Here is a 12,348-nt window from a genome sequence, read left to right on the forward strand (position 1 = left end):
AGTGCAGTGTAGCAGGTTTTCTGAGGAAAACAGTGCTTCGGCTCAGACAGCAGAACCTGACTCCCCAAGGCCAAAGCTCTTTCCCTTGTTTTTTCAGATAAGGAGACAAGGAGGCATACAGCTCCTGGTGGACCTGCTGGATCACCGGATGACGGAAGTCCACCGTAGTGCCTGTGGGGCTCTGAGGAACTTGGTGTATGGGAAGGCCAATGACGACAACAAAATCGCCCTGAAAAACTGTGGTGGCATCCCAGCGCTGGTGAGACTGCTTCGCAAGACCACAGACCTTGAGATCCGGGAGCTGGTCACAGGTTAGACTTCTTATTAAATGGTTCAATTTTATCTCAAGATGCCTGTTTCAGTATCCAGCCCAGTAGCAAATGTGAGAACCAAGTATTACAACTCAGAGCCTCCCAGAGCTGATAACATAGTCATTTTCCAATTTCAAATGAGTCAGTAAAATACCATCAAAGGTAACATACGTAGGTTGATCATAATCACTAATTAGAACTGAGTAAATGTAGCCATCACTAGCATTCTATGATCTTACTTCAGCCCTTGTCTTTTGCTTTAGAAGTAGTTGAGTTTCCTACAGTACCCACAGGCCATCATTAGAGTAACATTAGAAATAACTGATGAAGGGCCAAGGCATTCAAGCTATTGACAATCAGCCATATATGCTCTGGTTTATGAGTACACTGAGCATATTGTGCTTCTAGTGCTAATTTATTGAGTAAACCCCTGCATGCTCAACATTCCAAGGTTATATTACTGAATATAACTGTTTGAAAGTTAACTTGAATGCCTTTCCACATTCATGAACTTTGGGTTTTAGACTTAATAATAGTAGCTTGTAGAATAATGAGGGTTTAAAGAGAGAGAATGTTGAAAGCATTCAGCCTGTACCTTTCTTGGAGTAATTGGGCAGAGTAAATGTTAACCATTAACTGTCATCCCTCACTTTGTAAGTGTGCAGTCTTCTTGGAGTTCTAATGACATACATGTCCCCAGTATGGGATTCCAAATTGCTCTGAAGTTCCCTCTTCTTCATTATGCTCACTATTGTTGTAGGTGGTTTTGGCTTCTCATTCATTAAAGTACCCCTACAAGCAAGTATTTGACAAATGAATTGCAAATGTGAATTCCCCAAAAGATCCCTTAATTATCCACTATACCATCGCCTTGACCTTCTGTCTCAGGTCTAAAATTTCCCTGTATCTATGCAGATGAAGTATGTGGGAAAAATTATATTTAAGGAAATGTGTAGCGCAAGCTACAGAATCATAAATAGGCACACAAGGCTGGCTCCAGACTCCCAGTCTCAGTATACTTCCTTGTGTTTTCTTTCTTCAAGGTAGTTGTTCTATCTCTTTCTTGTTTTCAGCTAAGTTTAAACGAGACCCAAATTGGCTCATCTTTTTTTATGTTTTATTTGTTATGTCCTCTCCTAACCCTTACTTGCTTGCTGGCTTTATTTCCTCTTCATTTTTCTGTAAGTAGAGGGTTTTCCTTGTGGAAATAATTACTGGCAAGGGTTAGAGTATTATTAAAGTAATGTTTCACAATGAAGTCAGATGGGTCAGGAGAGGTAAAGTGGCCATTATCTGCATTTTGTGACTTTGAGGACTGTTTCTGAGGTGAATTACATAATCTGAAATAATTCCCTGCCATTATGGTTATGCAAGGCCATCTTTATTTTCACTGGTTGTGTGTGAGTTTGAAGTGCCAGGGAGAAAAGGACTCAATATGTGTGATGGAAACAAGATGCTTGGTGGGTAAAGATTCTGCTACTGGATACAGAAAGCCAGGGGAATGGGAGTCTTGCACAATACCTTCTGCATATGCTGTACATGTTGTTTCAGGATTGGAAAAGACTTGGAATTAAGTTACCTTTGTGTTGTCTGCAACACAAAACCATTATCTGGAGGCTGCTTCAATAGTATTTATCCCATTATCAAAGAAATTGTGTGAAAGTTGGAGGTACCTGATGACTTAAATGCAATGGGCGTATTGCATGGTACAGAAGCTGCTGTTGGCACTTGAGGTGGCTATAAAGGAGTCAAGAGAAGCTGTAGCCTTCCCCAACTGCTTTTGGAAGTTCTTGGAGACCACCATTTTAACCCCAAACAATGGTAGAAATGCCTCTGAGCTCCACTAGGAAATATCAAAAGCATACACCCTTCTTAGAAGGTTGAGAAGATTCCACTTGTGGAAAGGATATAGTACTTGGCATACAGATAGACCTTCCCTTTTCACTCTGCTTCTCCTAAGGAAAGCCAAACAAGCGTGTCCTCATGGCAACTAAAGCTTTCTTCTCTTTTCTTTCTGAAAGGAACACTGTCTTTGAAACCTCAGCGAATCAATTATGAACAATCAGAGTTACTACCCTAGCAGATGTTCTCTGCCTTCCCAGAGGCAGAGTGTTATGTTCTCACTGTAGCTGGAGTTAGCATTGTAGGTGATGTTAAATAACAATACTGCAGTACCATCTCACAGAAGGGAATGGGAAGAAAACACCTGTGAGGACAAGCTTGTGCAGAGGGATGGGTGCTAGGAATACAAAGCCTTCTAAGTTTTTCCAGTAGCAGAGACTTGAGGGTACCAGGAAGCCTGCAGGACTCAGCTGTCGTCTGTTTAGACATCACACCTGTGATCAAGTCTTACCAAAGCCAATCCTCTGGCCTGAGGAAAATGAAATGAGGTGAATTGAATTCAGAGAGCCTTAGAGACAAATTTTCATCTTCCACACTGGCCCATATCATCTGCCAAAGAGGGCTTTGAAGTGCTGATTCTCTGGATTCTTGCAGAGCTTGAGGAATTCAGTGTTTTAGTTCAGCTAACCCAGTTTAACCCCAAGGTAACCAAAGCCTCCATTTCTCTTTCTCTCCCCTCTCTGCCCAAGTCCAGTGGTCTCCTTGGTGTAATAAGCCTGCCTGTGTGGTCACAGGAATATCATGCTTTCCACTCATCCCTCCAGCACTTCAGAGTGCACAGATGTTAGGTGTTCTCCTAAGCCTTGCTGTCTAACTGACTCTCAGTCTAGAACTCACTGCCAGGGTGAGGCTCTGCTCTGAATGACCAAAGCCTGGGTATTACCGAATGATAAATATGTAAAAATACTGTGATGGTTTGAATAGCGATGGCCCCCATAGACTCGTGTGTTTGAATGCTTGGCCTATAGGGAGTGGCACTACTAGGAGGTGTAGCTTCGTTGGAGTAGGTGTAGCCTTATTGGAGGAAGTGTGTCACTAGAACCGGGCTTTGAGGTCTCATATGTCAAGCTATGCCTAGTGTGGCACACAGTCTCCTTCTGCTGCCTTCAGATCAAGATGCAGAACTCTCAGCTCCTTCTCCAGCACCATGTCTGCCCACATGCTGCCATACTTCTTGTCATGATGATAATGGATTAAACCCCTGAAACTGTAAGCCAGCATCCACTAAAGGTTTATAAGAGTTGCCATGGTCGTGGTGCCTCTTCACGTCAATAACACCCTAAGACAGAATTATTCTGACAAATGTGTCCACATTTTATAACTTCCTAGATGAGCAGCGAAGAAGCCAGTGTCTATGGGAGGTATAGAGGGATGTAAGAGTGGCTTACTTCACTTCGTTTGCCCCAAGGAGCCTCCACAAATCCTTTTGGGAATGAGGTCACTGTCCATGCATGGATTAAATAAAACTGTGATTTTTTTTTTCAGTTCTCCAGGAGGCATGATAGAGTTCATCAAGGACTCATGACATGCTGTCTTATAGGAGTTCCCCTAGGTAAAGGGAAATATTTCTCTCAGGCTTTCTTCTGCCTCTGAGCTTGTACATCAGAACACAATGCATTGGGAAATGTTAAAGGAACAGGGAGTTGGGGGTTCTTTGAAGTCATCCTGTCTATAGTTAGATATTAGGATCTGCACAATTGTAAGCTGATTAATTTAGTGATTTTAATGTGTTTTATAAACAGGACTTTGGATGAAATCTAGCTATCAAGTCTTGGAATGAGCCTATGTGTCCATCAGCAGGGAAATGAGTAAAGAAAAAAGTGGCATGAATATACAATGAAATTTTATTCCTCAGTAAAAAAAAAAAACTACATTATGTTGTTCAATCAAGAGACTGTCATATGAAGCAAATTCAGTCAGGTCCAGAAAGAAAATGATTAACTTTTCTCTCACTTGTGGATCATAGAATTTATATAAATTCATAAAATTGCATATGTACATGTGATATAAAGGTAGAGGTGACTAGGGAAGCTAGAGGTACTCACTGGAGTGGGAGAGCTGAGTGGGGGCATGACACAGTCAAGTGTCTTACATACTCGCATTAAAATGACCACATGAAATGCATTACCATGTGCAAGATATGTGTACCAATTCAAAAAAGATACTGAGGAAGCCAAAATGCAAACAATAGAAGGATAAAATGAAGCAATCATCCTACAGGTCCCATAAATTACTTACTGAATAAACCTTGGAAAACTGTTTGAACAATAATTAAACGTTAAAGTAGAGCTGTGTGCCTGCAGCACACAACCAGGCAGGCTGGAAAACACCTGTCTGCTCACTTTGCAGCCGCAGCACACAGCAGCATGTATTTCTTCGCTGCCTAGTAGGCCTGGGAATACATAATTTTCCCCCTATGCAATAATTATGATGAGATAATGATCAGCATTGTATTTAACCCCAGTTGAAGTTATTCTCTGCTGTCCATTACTCACAACGCTTGGGAGCAAACGGACCAATTAGAAATGTTGCATGTCCTTTGAGCTTGACTAATGTAAGATTTTTCTCTCCCTAAATGTGGCAAAAATCAACATAAATTTTGAACTACACAACTGAAGTTTTGAGAATGCCTCACAAATCATAACAAAGCAGATTTTTATTGGAGCACAAGATTTGATCAGTAAGTTTTACATTGGTGTCCTTGGGAGCATCACTTCTCCAACAGTAGGGGGTATTATTCTGTTTATGCTGTGTGTGCCCAAATGGTCTTTCCTTTTAATTAAGGAAACCAGCCACTGACTCAACCTTGCCAGTAATTCCAGTTTTCTTTCTTGGTTTTTAAGTTGGCATACAAAGTAGTGGGTTTTGTTACCGCATCTTCATATATAATATGTCATCACATACACTTCATCCTGATTCCTCCTACCCCCACACTGTTGCCTACTCCCTCATCTTCCTCTTTTTGGTTCATTTCTTCCCCATAAATAGGCCCCCTTTCTTTCATACGATGTTACCTGCTATTTATTTCATTTTCCCATTCCTAAAAGTCACTTCCTCCCTTCTCATGGTCCCCTTTCTGGCTTCATGACCTTAACACACACACACACACACACACACACACACACACACACACACACACACACACAACATGCAGTTTTTGTTTTTTAGTCTTTACCCTTGCTTTCTGTGATTGCTGATTTCCTTCTGTCTACTCAATATCCTGTACCCCAAAGCCCCACACATCTGGCAACATCAGGGTCTTGTTCCCCAGCTCTATTGCACAGCAGCCCTGGCTTACGACATCTGTCCCCTGGATCTCAATACCCTCCTCTCTAGTGTTTTACCATCTTACATATTCCTAAAAATGGGCAATCAGAAGATATAGTTAAGGAAATATCCATTTTAAATTCTCACATGTAAGTGAACTATCCTAGATGCAGAATTTATGATAGAAAGATACTTTTCCTAGGAATATTTTACAAATTTAATTTTATCTTTGATATTATAGGATTCTGTGAAGGTGTGTGCTAATATCTAGCTGTGTGTTTATTTAAAAAAAAAAATCTTCCTTGGTACTGAACACTTCCAGTTTAAATAATGACCTTCTCTGTTCTGAAATATTACCTTTTTATAAACCACTAATTCCCATAGCCTCCTTTTCTGTCCTCTATGTAATTAGTCAGACTTTGACCCTCGGGTTATTTTTTTCTTTGCTTATGTAATTTGGAGACCTTTGCCATTTCTGTTACACAATCGCAGAACCATTTCCACTGCCTAACATTTATTTGTACCATTCATTTTCCTCACTCTTTGTATAAGCCTCAGGGAGGAGGGTCGAGGACTGGGATATCATCTATTTCATTACTTTTAAGAACTCACTTTCTGATTTTATGGCCTCTATTTTTATTTTACTAATATATAATGTTAAAGAATTTCTCTAAGGATGTCATATAGCATGAATCATCTCACTCTTCCCTAGTGTCAAATCTTCTCTTTGGGGTGATTGTTTAATTAGTTTTGCAGGCATGCTTTGGCTATGACAGTCATCCTAGATTTTCTAACTTTTAAAACAGAAGGAAGCTGGGATTTGTGAGCTCTATGCACTCAAATGAAGAGTGATACATATGTGGTGAACTTTAACTCAAGGTGGACTAGTAGGTGAAGGACTATGGTTAAGTGTCTTTGTTGGGTAGACTTTTCTTCATGACTGAATTTTAGCTAGGGAAGTTTTTTAGCCCTCCCTTATACAATCAGTTTTCTTTTCTTTATTTTTTCTGAAGTTCTTTAAAGTTGTCAGTTCTGTGTTAGTGCTCTGCCTGTGAGTGAGCATTGCCCTTACATGGCCATGGCAAATCAGGAAATAGCCCACTATACCAATTTTCCTTAGCTCCTCACTTCCTATCTCCTTTCCATACGCCACATGCTTGCCTTCTGTGAAAATCTTCCTGAAGTCCGTCAGGTTTTCTACAATCATCCAGAGGCTCTTTCAAAAGTAGGAGCTAAGTAGTTTACCATGAGAGCCTTTCTTCTATCTTTGTGGCTTTTGAGGGAGAGGGTCACTTAGAATTCTGGGCAGAGAGTTTATACCTCACAGCAAGAGTCACTGAAATGGGTCACAAGAGCAAGATTTTTAATCAAATTCAGAGCCATCATGTTCTCAGGGTTCAAAATTAAACCCCAGTTTCATTCCTTGTTCCAAACAGCATGTACCCACATTGTCAAGCACAGTGAATCAGTGTTTTCACAGTAACGAAAAGCAACAACATGGAGGCAAAAATGAATATAGATGTCCCAGAAAGACAGGACAACAATGCCGAATTATCAAATTCCCTGGGAGAAATTAAAATCTAAGGCGAAAACCTATTTCATGTTGAAATTCAGGGACATTGAAGTTCAAAATAAAATGGAGTTTAATGGCATTATCTCTTGCCATTGTGTGTTCTAGTTCGTGAATGGGGATGTAATCACAGGCGTGAAGGGCTAACATGAGGACATCTTTGACAGACTATTATTCTGCTGACAAAAGGACACCCTTGAACTTAAGTTGGAGAAAAAAATACCAATCTGGTTTCGTTTGACTTCAAGAGTCCATTATCAATGAGCTTAAATTTAATCAAGAGGTAAACTGTCTAGGTTAATTATGATGTTAAAGGGGCTGGAGGGATGGCTCAGCGGTTAAGAGCACTGGCTGTTCTTCCAGAAGACCCAGGTTGATTTCCAGCACCCACATGGTTTCCCAAACCCATCTGTAACTCTAGTCCTAGGGGATCTGACCCATTCTTCTGGCCTCCTCCCTTAAGGTACATATGTGGTGCACAAGCATGTAAACACACACGCAAAGCATGCATACACATAAAACAGAGTGATATAAATAAATCTTTCATTTTGGTGTTAAGAACGTACCACCTGAAGGAGATTTGTCTGTGACTTGTTGCTTATTTTGGAAAGTGGAACTATAAGTATATAAGTCACCTTACAATATCAGAGTATGGCTTGGAGGCAACCTACCCTATCACCAGGTATAATAGCTGTGGTTTCGCTGGAGCAGCAGACAGTCTGGGAGTGACATGAAAAATGGACTTATGGTCAGGATTAGACCTGATATTATAATCAGAGCTGGCGAAGAAATCTCCATGCCTGCTGATGAGCTGGGAGGTAACATTGGTCATCAGGCTACCGTCAGGAAGAAAAGCTGGACAGAAAGCATGAGAGACAACAGCAACCAACCAAGACCTGGGATGACAGACTCATGTCTTCTGCTGCTGGTCACTGATTGTGTTCTAACCATGAGTGATGGTTCAGAGCTCTCATGTGTATGGGACCCAGGGATGCTGAGAGAGGAGATGCGGTATGAGCAGACAGATCTGTGTCCCCCATGCTGCCTCCTTTCCAGAAGGGGAAGGAAAAGAGTTCATTCGGTAGAGCATGGGACTCTTAATCCTAGGGTCGTGGGTTCAAGCCCAACGTTGGGCACCAGGTCTTGTATAATATTAGAGGGACCAGCCTCAATATTATATATCCCAGGGGCTCAGGAGAGAGAACTACTAACAGCGAGGACTATTTTCAGGAAATAGAATCTCAGCACACTGAACTCCATAGTCCACTTGCTTTAATTCCTCTATCATAACATCCTATATACACAGCTTCCATTCTGTTCTCGTGCCTAGTTCCTTTCTTGCCCGATTTCTCTCTGTTATCTACTGCTCCCTCTTAGGTTCAATCTTAATTCTCTCATCTTAATTCTGCCTCATCTAGGTCCTTCTCACCTTGTTCTTACCCAGCTAGGACTTTCCCATCTGACTCTTCCTCATCTTCCATCTTGTTCCTCTAGTACTCTCTTCTAGCCCTTCAATCTAGTTCTTCCCCATCTCAGTACATTCCTCTCTAGTTCTTACCCATCTAGTTCTTCCATTCTCTTTTCTCCTCTCCATCCTGTGCCCTGGAAGTCCCAGTATATAAAGGGAGGGTCTGACCTAAAATGTATAAAGCTATTACTTAGTGTCCACCTGACCTAGGTGGTGTCCCCTTGTGGAATTTACCTTAGGTCAGGAGACTTGTGTGTGGGCTGCTATCACTGTTAGTCCTTGAAAGTTGGGTGCCCACATGGGCAGTGTCTCCTTGAGGAATTTAAGTCAGGAGACTTGCACATGGGTTGTTATTGTTAGTTGGCTAAGGGAGATATCTGATTCCAGAGAAAGCCTTTCCTGAGGCTGTTCTCCAAATTCCTGGAATGTGTATGTCCAGAGAGTGATCAGCCCACACTGTTAGCCCTTCTTAGGGAAAAGTCAATTGGGAAACTATGAAGGCACACATGATTTTCATAACAGAATACAGCTGATATATAACAAGCCAAGTAACACCAAAAACTTCTTAGGATTTGGCTTCCTCTGGAGGAATTCACTGATTCCTCCAGGTAGTGACTTTGCCATAACCAGCTGAGTTCTTATGATTTATTCCTGTGGCCCACAACACAGAGCAATGAAAATGTACCTACGCCAGTGTTGGCTGCGCCTTGCCTGAGATCCTCAGAACTCCTGGCTGTTGTCTCATTTGTACCTGGAAAACTTCAGAATTCCCTGTGGACAGCATCATCTGGAGCCAGGAAGGGCAGGGAGTTCTGGGAAATGTAGTACTAACTCAGCTCAGCTCAGACAATTCAACATAACCCACTATATCAGGAATGACATGAGGCAATATTTTTCCCTGAAGCATGTGTGTACCGTGAACATGCCTGGAGGCCAGAGGAGAATGGATGGGTATCTCCTGCCCTACTCCATCACTCTCTACCATATTCCCTTGAACCTGAGGGTAGGCAAGATTCTAGAAAGCTCCAGTGTTCCCCTCCCACTCGAATGCTGGGGTCACAGATCTGTGTGTAGACACACCCAGCTTTTTATGTAGGTGCCGAGGATGTGAACTCAAGTCCTAACACTTGCACAAGTGGCTTTATTTGACAAGCCATCCCTCTAGTCTCTTAGTTTCCTCTCTAGGGATTTCCTTAGCTGTCTGGTAGTACATGCAGAGTGATATGTACTGTCTGCTGGCGGCGTTCACTTCCCCATGGCTCATTAGCAGCAGGCATTCCTCCATCCTGTGCCACAGCAGCTGCTTTTCTTCTGTTTGCTGTGGAACCAGTTGGATCTGATATCCCCACATAGTCTGGCCATCAGCCTCCCCTGGGGATGCTCATGTGTGTGCACTTGCCATGGTACAGTTGCACCATGCTGCCAGCTCCCAATTTCTGCTTGCTCAAGAGCTCTTCATACCTCCATACTGGGACCTGCTACTGGCTTTCCTTTCTATTTTTCACTCTCTGGCAGATCTTTGGAAGGCTCAGCCAAATCTCTCTGCATTGAGCATGCATTTCTAAAACATCTCTTTGGGTTCCAGAACAGGAGTTGGCCAACTCTGCAGAGGGGTAGCTAGAAAGCTTTTCTGTTTGTAGACCTTTGTGCCTGTATTAGAATCACTTAGTCTACCTATAGGGTGAGGGGAGTAGTCACAGATTATACATAACTTCAGGGGTGTGACTGTGTATCAGCATAGCTTTATTTATACACGTAGGTGGCTGGTCCTCAGGTTACAGTTTATAGAAGCCTCAATCGGTCTTTCTTCTACTATCCACGGTGGGTGGCACTATTTCCTGAGCAGAATCCTTGACTCTGTAAGCAGAGTGCTGTAACACAAATTGCTAAATGGTCTTATTAATAATGCATCCTGAGTGTAAATGCAATGTGACTGACCAGCTTCCTGCTCCTGGTGCCAGACCTTCTCTCCTTCTCTGCCTGCTGCCATGTCCCTGCCATGGGGGACTGTAGGCCTCTGCAACTGTAAGCCAAATTAAACCATTTCTTCCATAAGCTGCTTTGGTCAAAGTGTTTTATCAAAGGAAAAGTAGCTAAGAGAGTAGACATATGCAGCATATAAAATGGGCAACCTCAAGAAGGTTAGAGCTCAGTCTTACCAGACAAACCAACAGGTGGTTTGGTTAGGCCCCTCTAGCACTCTGGGAAGAAACCTGTTTTCTACTAAGTGTGGCCCACTTGTAAGAAGGAAGACTTCCTCACTAATGCATGGCTATTAATTCCAGTCGACTGCTGAGGGGCCCAGAAGATTAAGTGTGTTTGCTTAGTCTCTTATGGACCACATGGCATCTAGCTAGCTTCTAATTAGTACATTCATTATAGAGACATTGCCTGTTCTAACCTGCTATCATTTTGGCCATTTTAAAGTAATCTCTTTACAGTGATTAACCAAATAATATCTACATGTAAAGAAGCAAAAACTTACAGACCTCTGCACTGTTCTGACTCCCTATTTCCTCCTACCAAGTTGAGTTCAATCAAGTTAGGGAATGTGCACCATCACAGCCCTGCCCACCTCACTCGGTCCTAGAGGTAGACACATGTTTGAAGGTTTTTCACACTCATTCATTAAACACATCAGTGAATGTGGTGAGTACCTACCCTGTAGATGTGAGGCCAAGGTGCTTAGTGTTGCAAGAAGGGGAATCCCAGGTTCCTCATCATCATAGACCAGCTTTCCCATGGATACAGATTCCTTTTCCATAGCTAAGATCATGGTGAGTGCCTTTTAGGAAACCAGATGGGCAATGGGGCTGGGAAGAAGCCAAGTGAAGAGAAAGTCTGCCTTTTCAGGTGAATTGTATATGAGAGAATGAATACCCTAAGTAGAATTTCATAATCAGTTCTTAAAACCATTTCAAGAGGTTTCAAGCTTCAGTCCGGAGACATGCCATCCCAGATCTGGTGTTGTGGTAGACAAAACAGGTAGTAAACCAAAGCAGCAGATCTGGTTCACATGACGTGGCAAGAGCTGGCATGGAAAAAATTAAGTGAACTGTTTTCATGAGATCAGAAAGGGTTGAGGGTTTATCTACAAGGAAGCTCTTCTTGAACAAGTGAAGGCTGCATGTAGTGGCATGTTAAAGTAGATGTGAGTTTCACTCTGTCATACTTGAAGTCTCAAGGAGTGTTTTAGGTGGTGATGCAACTCAATCCCATGGACTCTTCGTACCCATGTTCCTTCATAGCTGTGGCTCCCTGTTTCAAGAGTATGTCTCTCTTACTACTGATAATTCTTATGCCTCAGTAAGATATTTTGATTTAAATTTTACAGAAGAGTTATAGCTTATATTATAACTGTATCTAGATAAGACATCCTTACATTCCTTCTTCATTAACTGTAACCCAAGACATAGCATGTAATCAAATATCACTGATGATGCTGTATTGGAGGGGCATTTAGTGTTATTATGGCCGTGTACTTACCTAAGAACACTGTAGTTTCATCAACATCCTTTGTATAGTCTATACTGATTGTTCAGATTTTGCCTTGCAAAAATACGGATGTGAGTCTAGATCTCCAGAACTCAGAACAGTACAAGCCTATAACTCCAGCACTGGGGACAAAGATAGCAGGACCCTCCAGTGAAGCCCATTAGTGAGATCTAGGCTAAGTTAGAGTCCTTACCTTAAAACAGAACATCATCAAGGTAGAGAAACAATTGAGAAAGACCCCCAACAATCAACATGCACGCACGCATGCACACGCACAGTGAATGCCCATAAGGTAATGTTAAGTGGCATCTGATGTGCACACACACTGTGTATGG

At 42.1% G+C, this 12,348-nt stretch overlaps 1 protein-coding gene across 3 annotated transcripts in view; it reads left to right on the forward strand.

Annotated features, from left to right (window-relative positions):
- The window catches only part of Ctnnd2 (catenin delta 2), an 872,325-nt gene that overhangs the window by 646,213 nt on the left and 213,764 nt on the right, over positions 1 to 12,348 (forward strand). For all 3 annotated transcript variants that reach the window (XM_036206872.1, XM_036206873.1, XM_036206874.1), the window contains one exon: positions 98 to 311. In XM_036206872.1, coding sequence (XP_036062765.1) covers positions 98 to 311 — 214 coding nt within the window. The remainder of the gene's footprint in view (positions 1 to 97; positions 312 to 12,348) is intronic.

The sequence above is a fragment of the Onychomys torridus genome, chromosome 15 (genome assembly GCF_903995425.1).
Source record: "Onychomys torridus chromosome 15, mOncTor1.1, whole genome shotgun sequence".
NCBI lineage: Eukaryota > Metazoa > Chordata > Mammalia > Rodentia > Cricetidae > Onychomys > Onychomys torridus.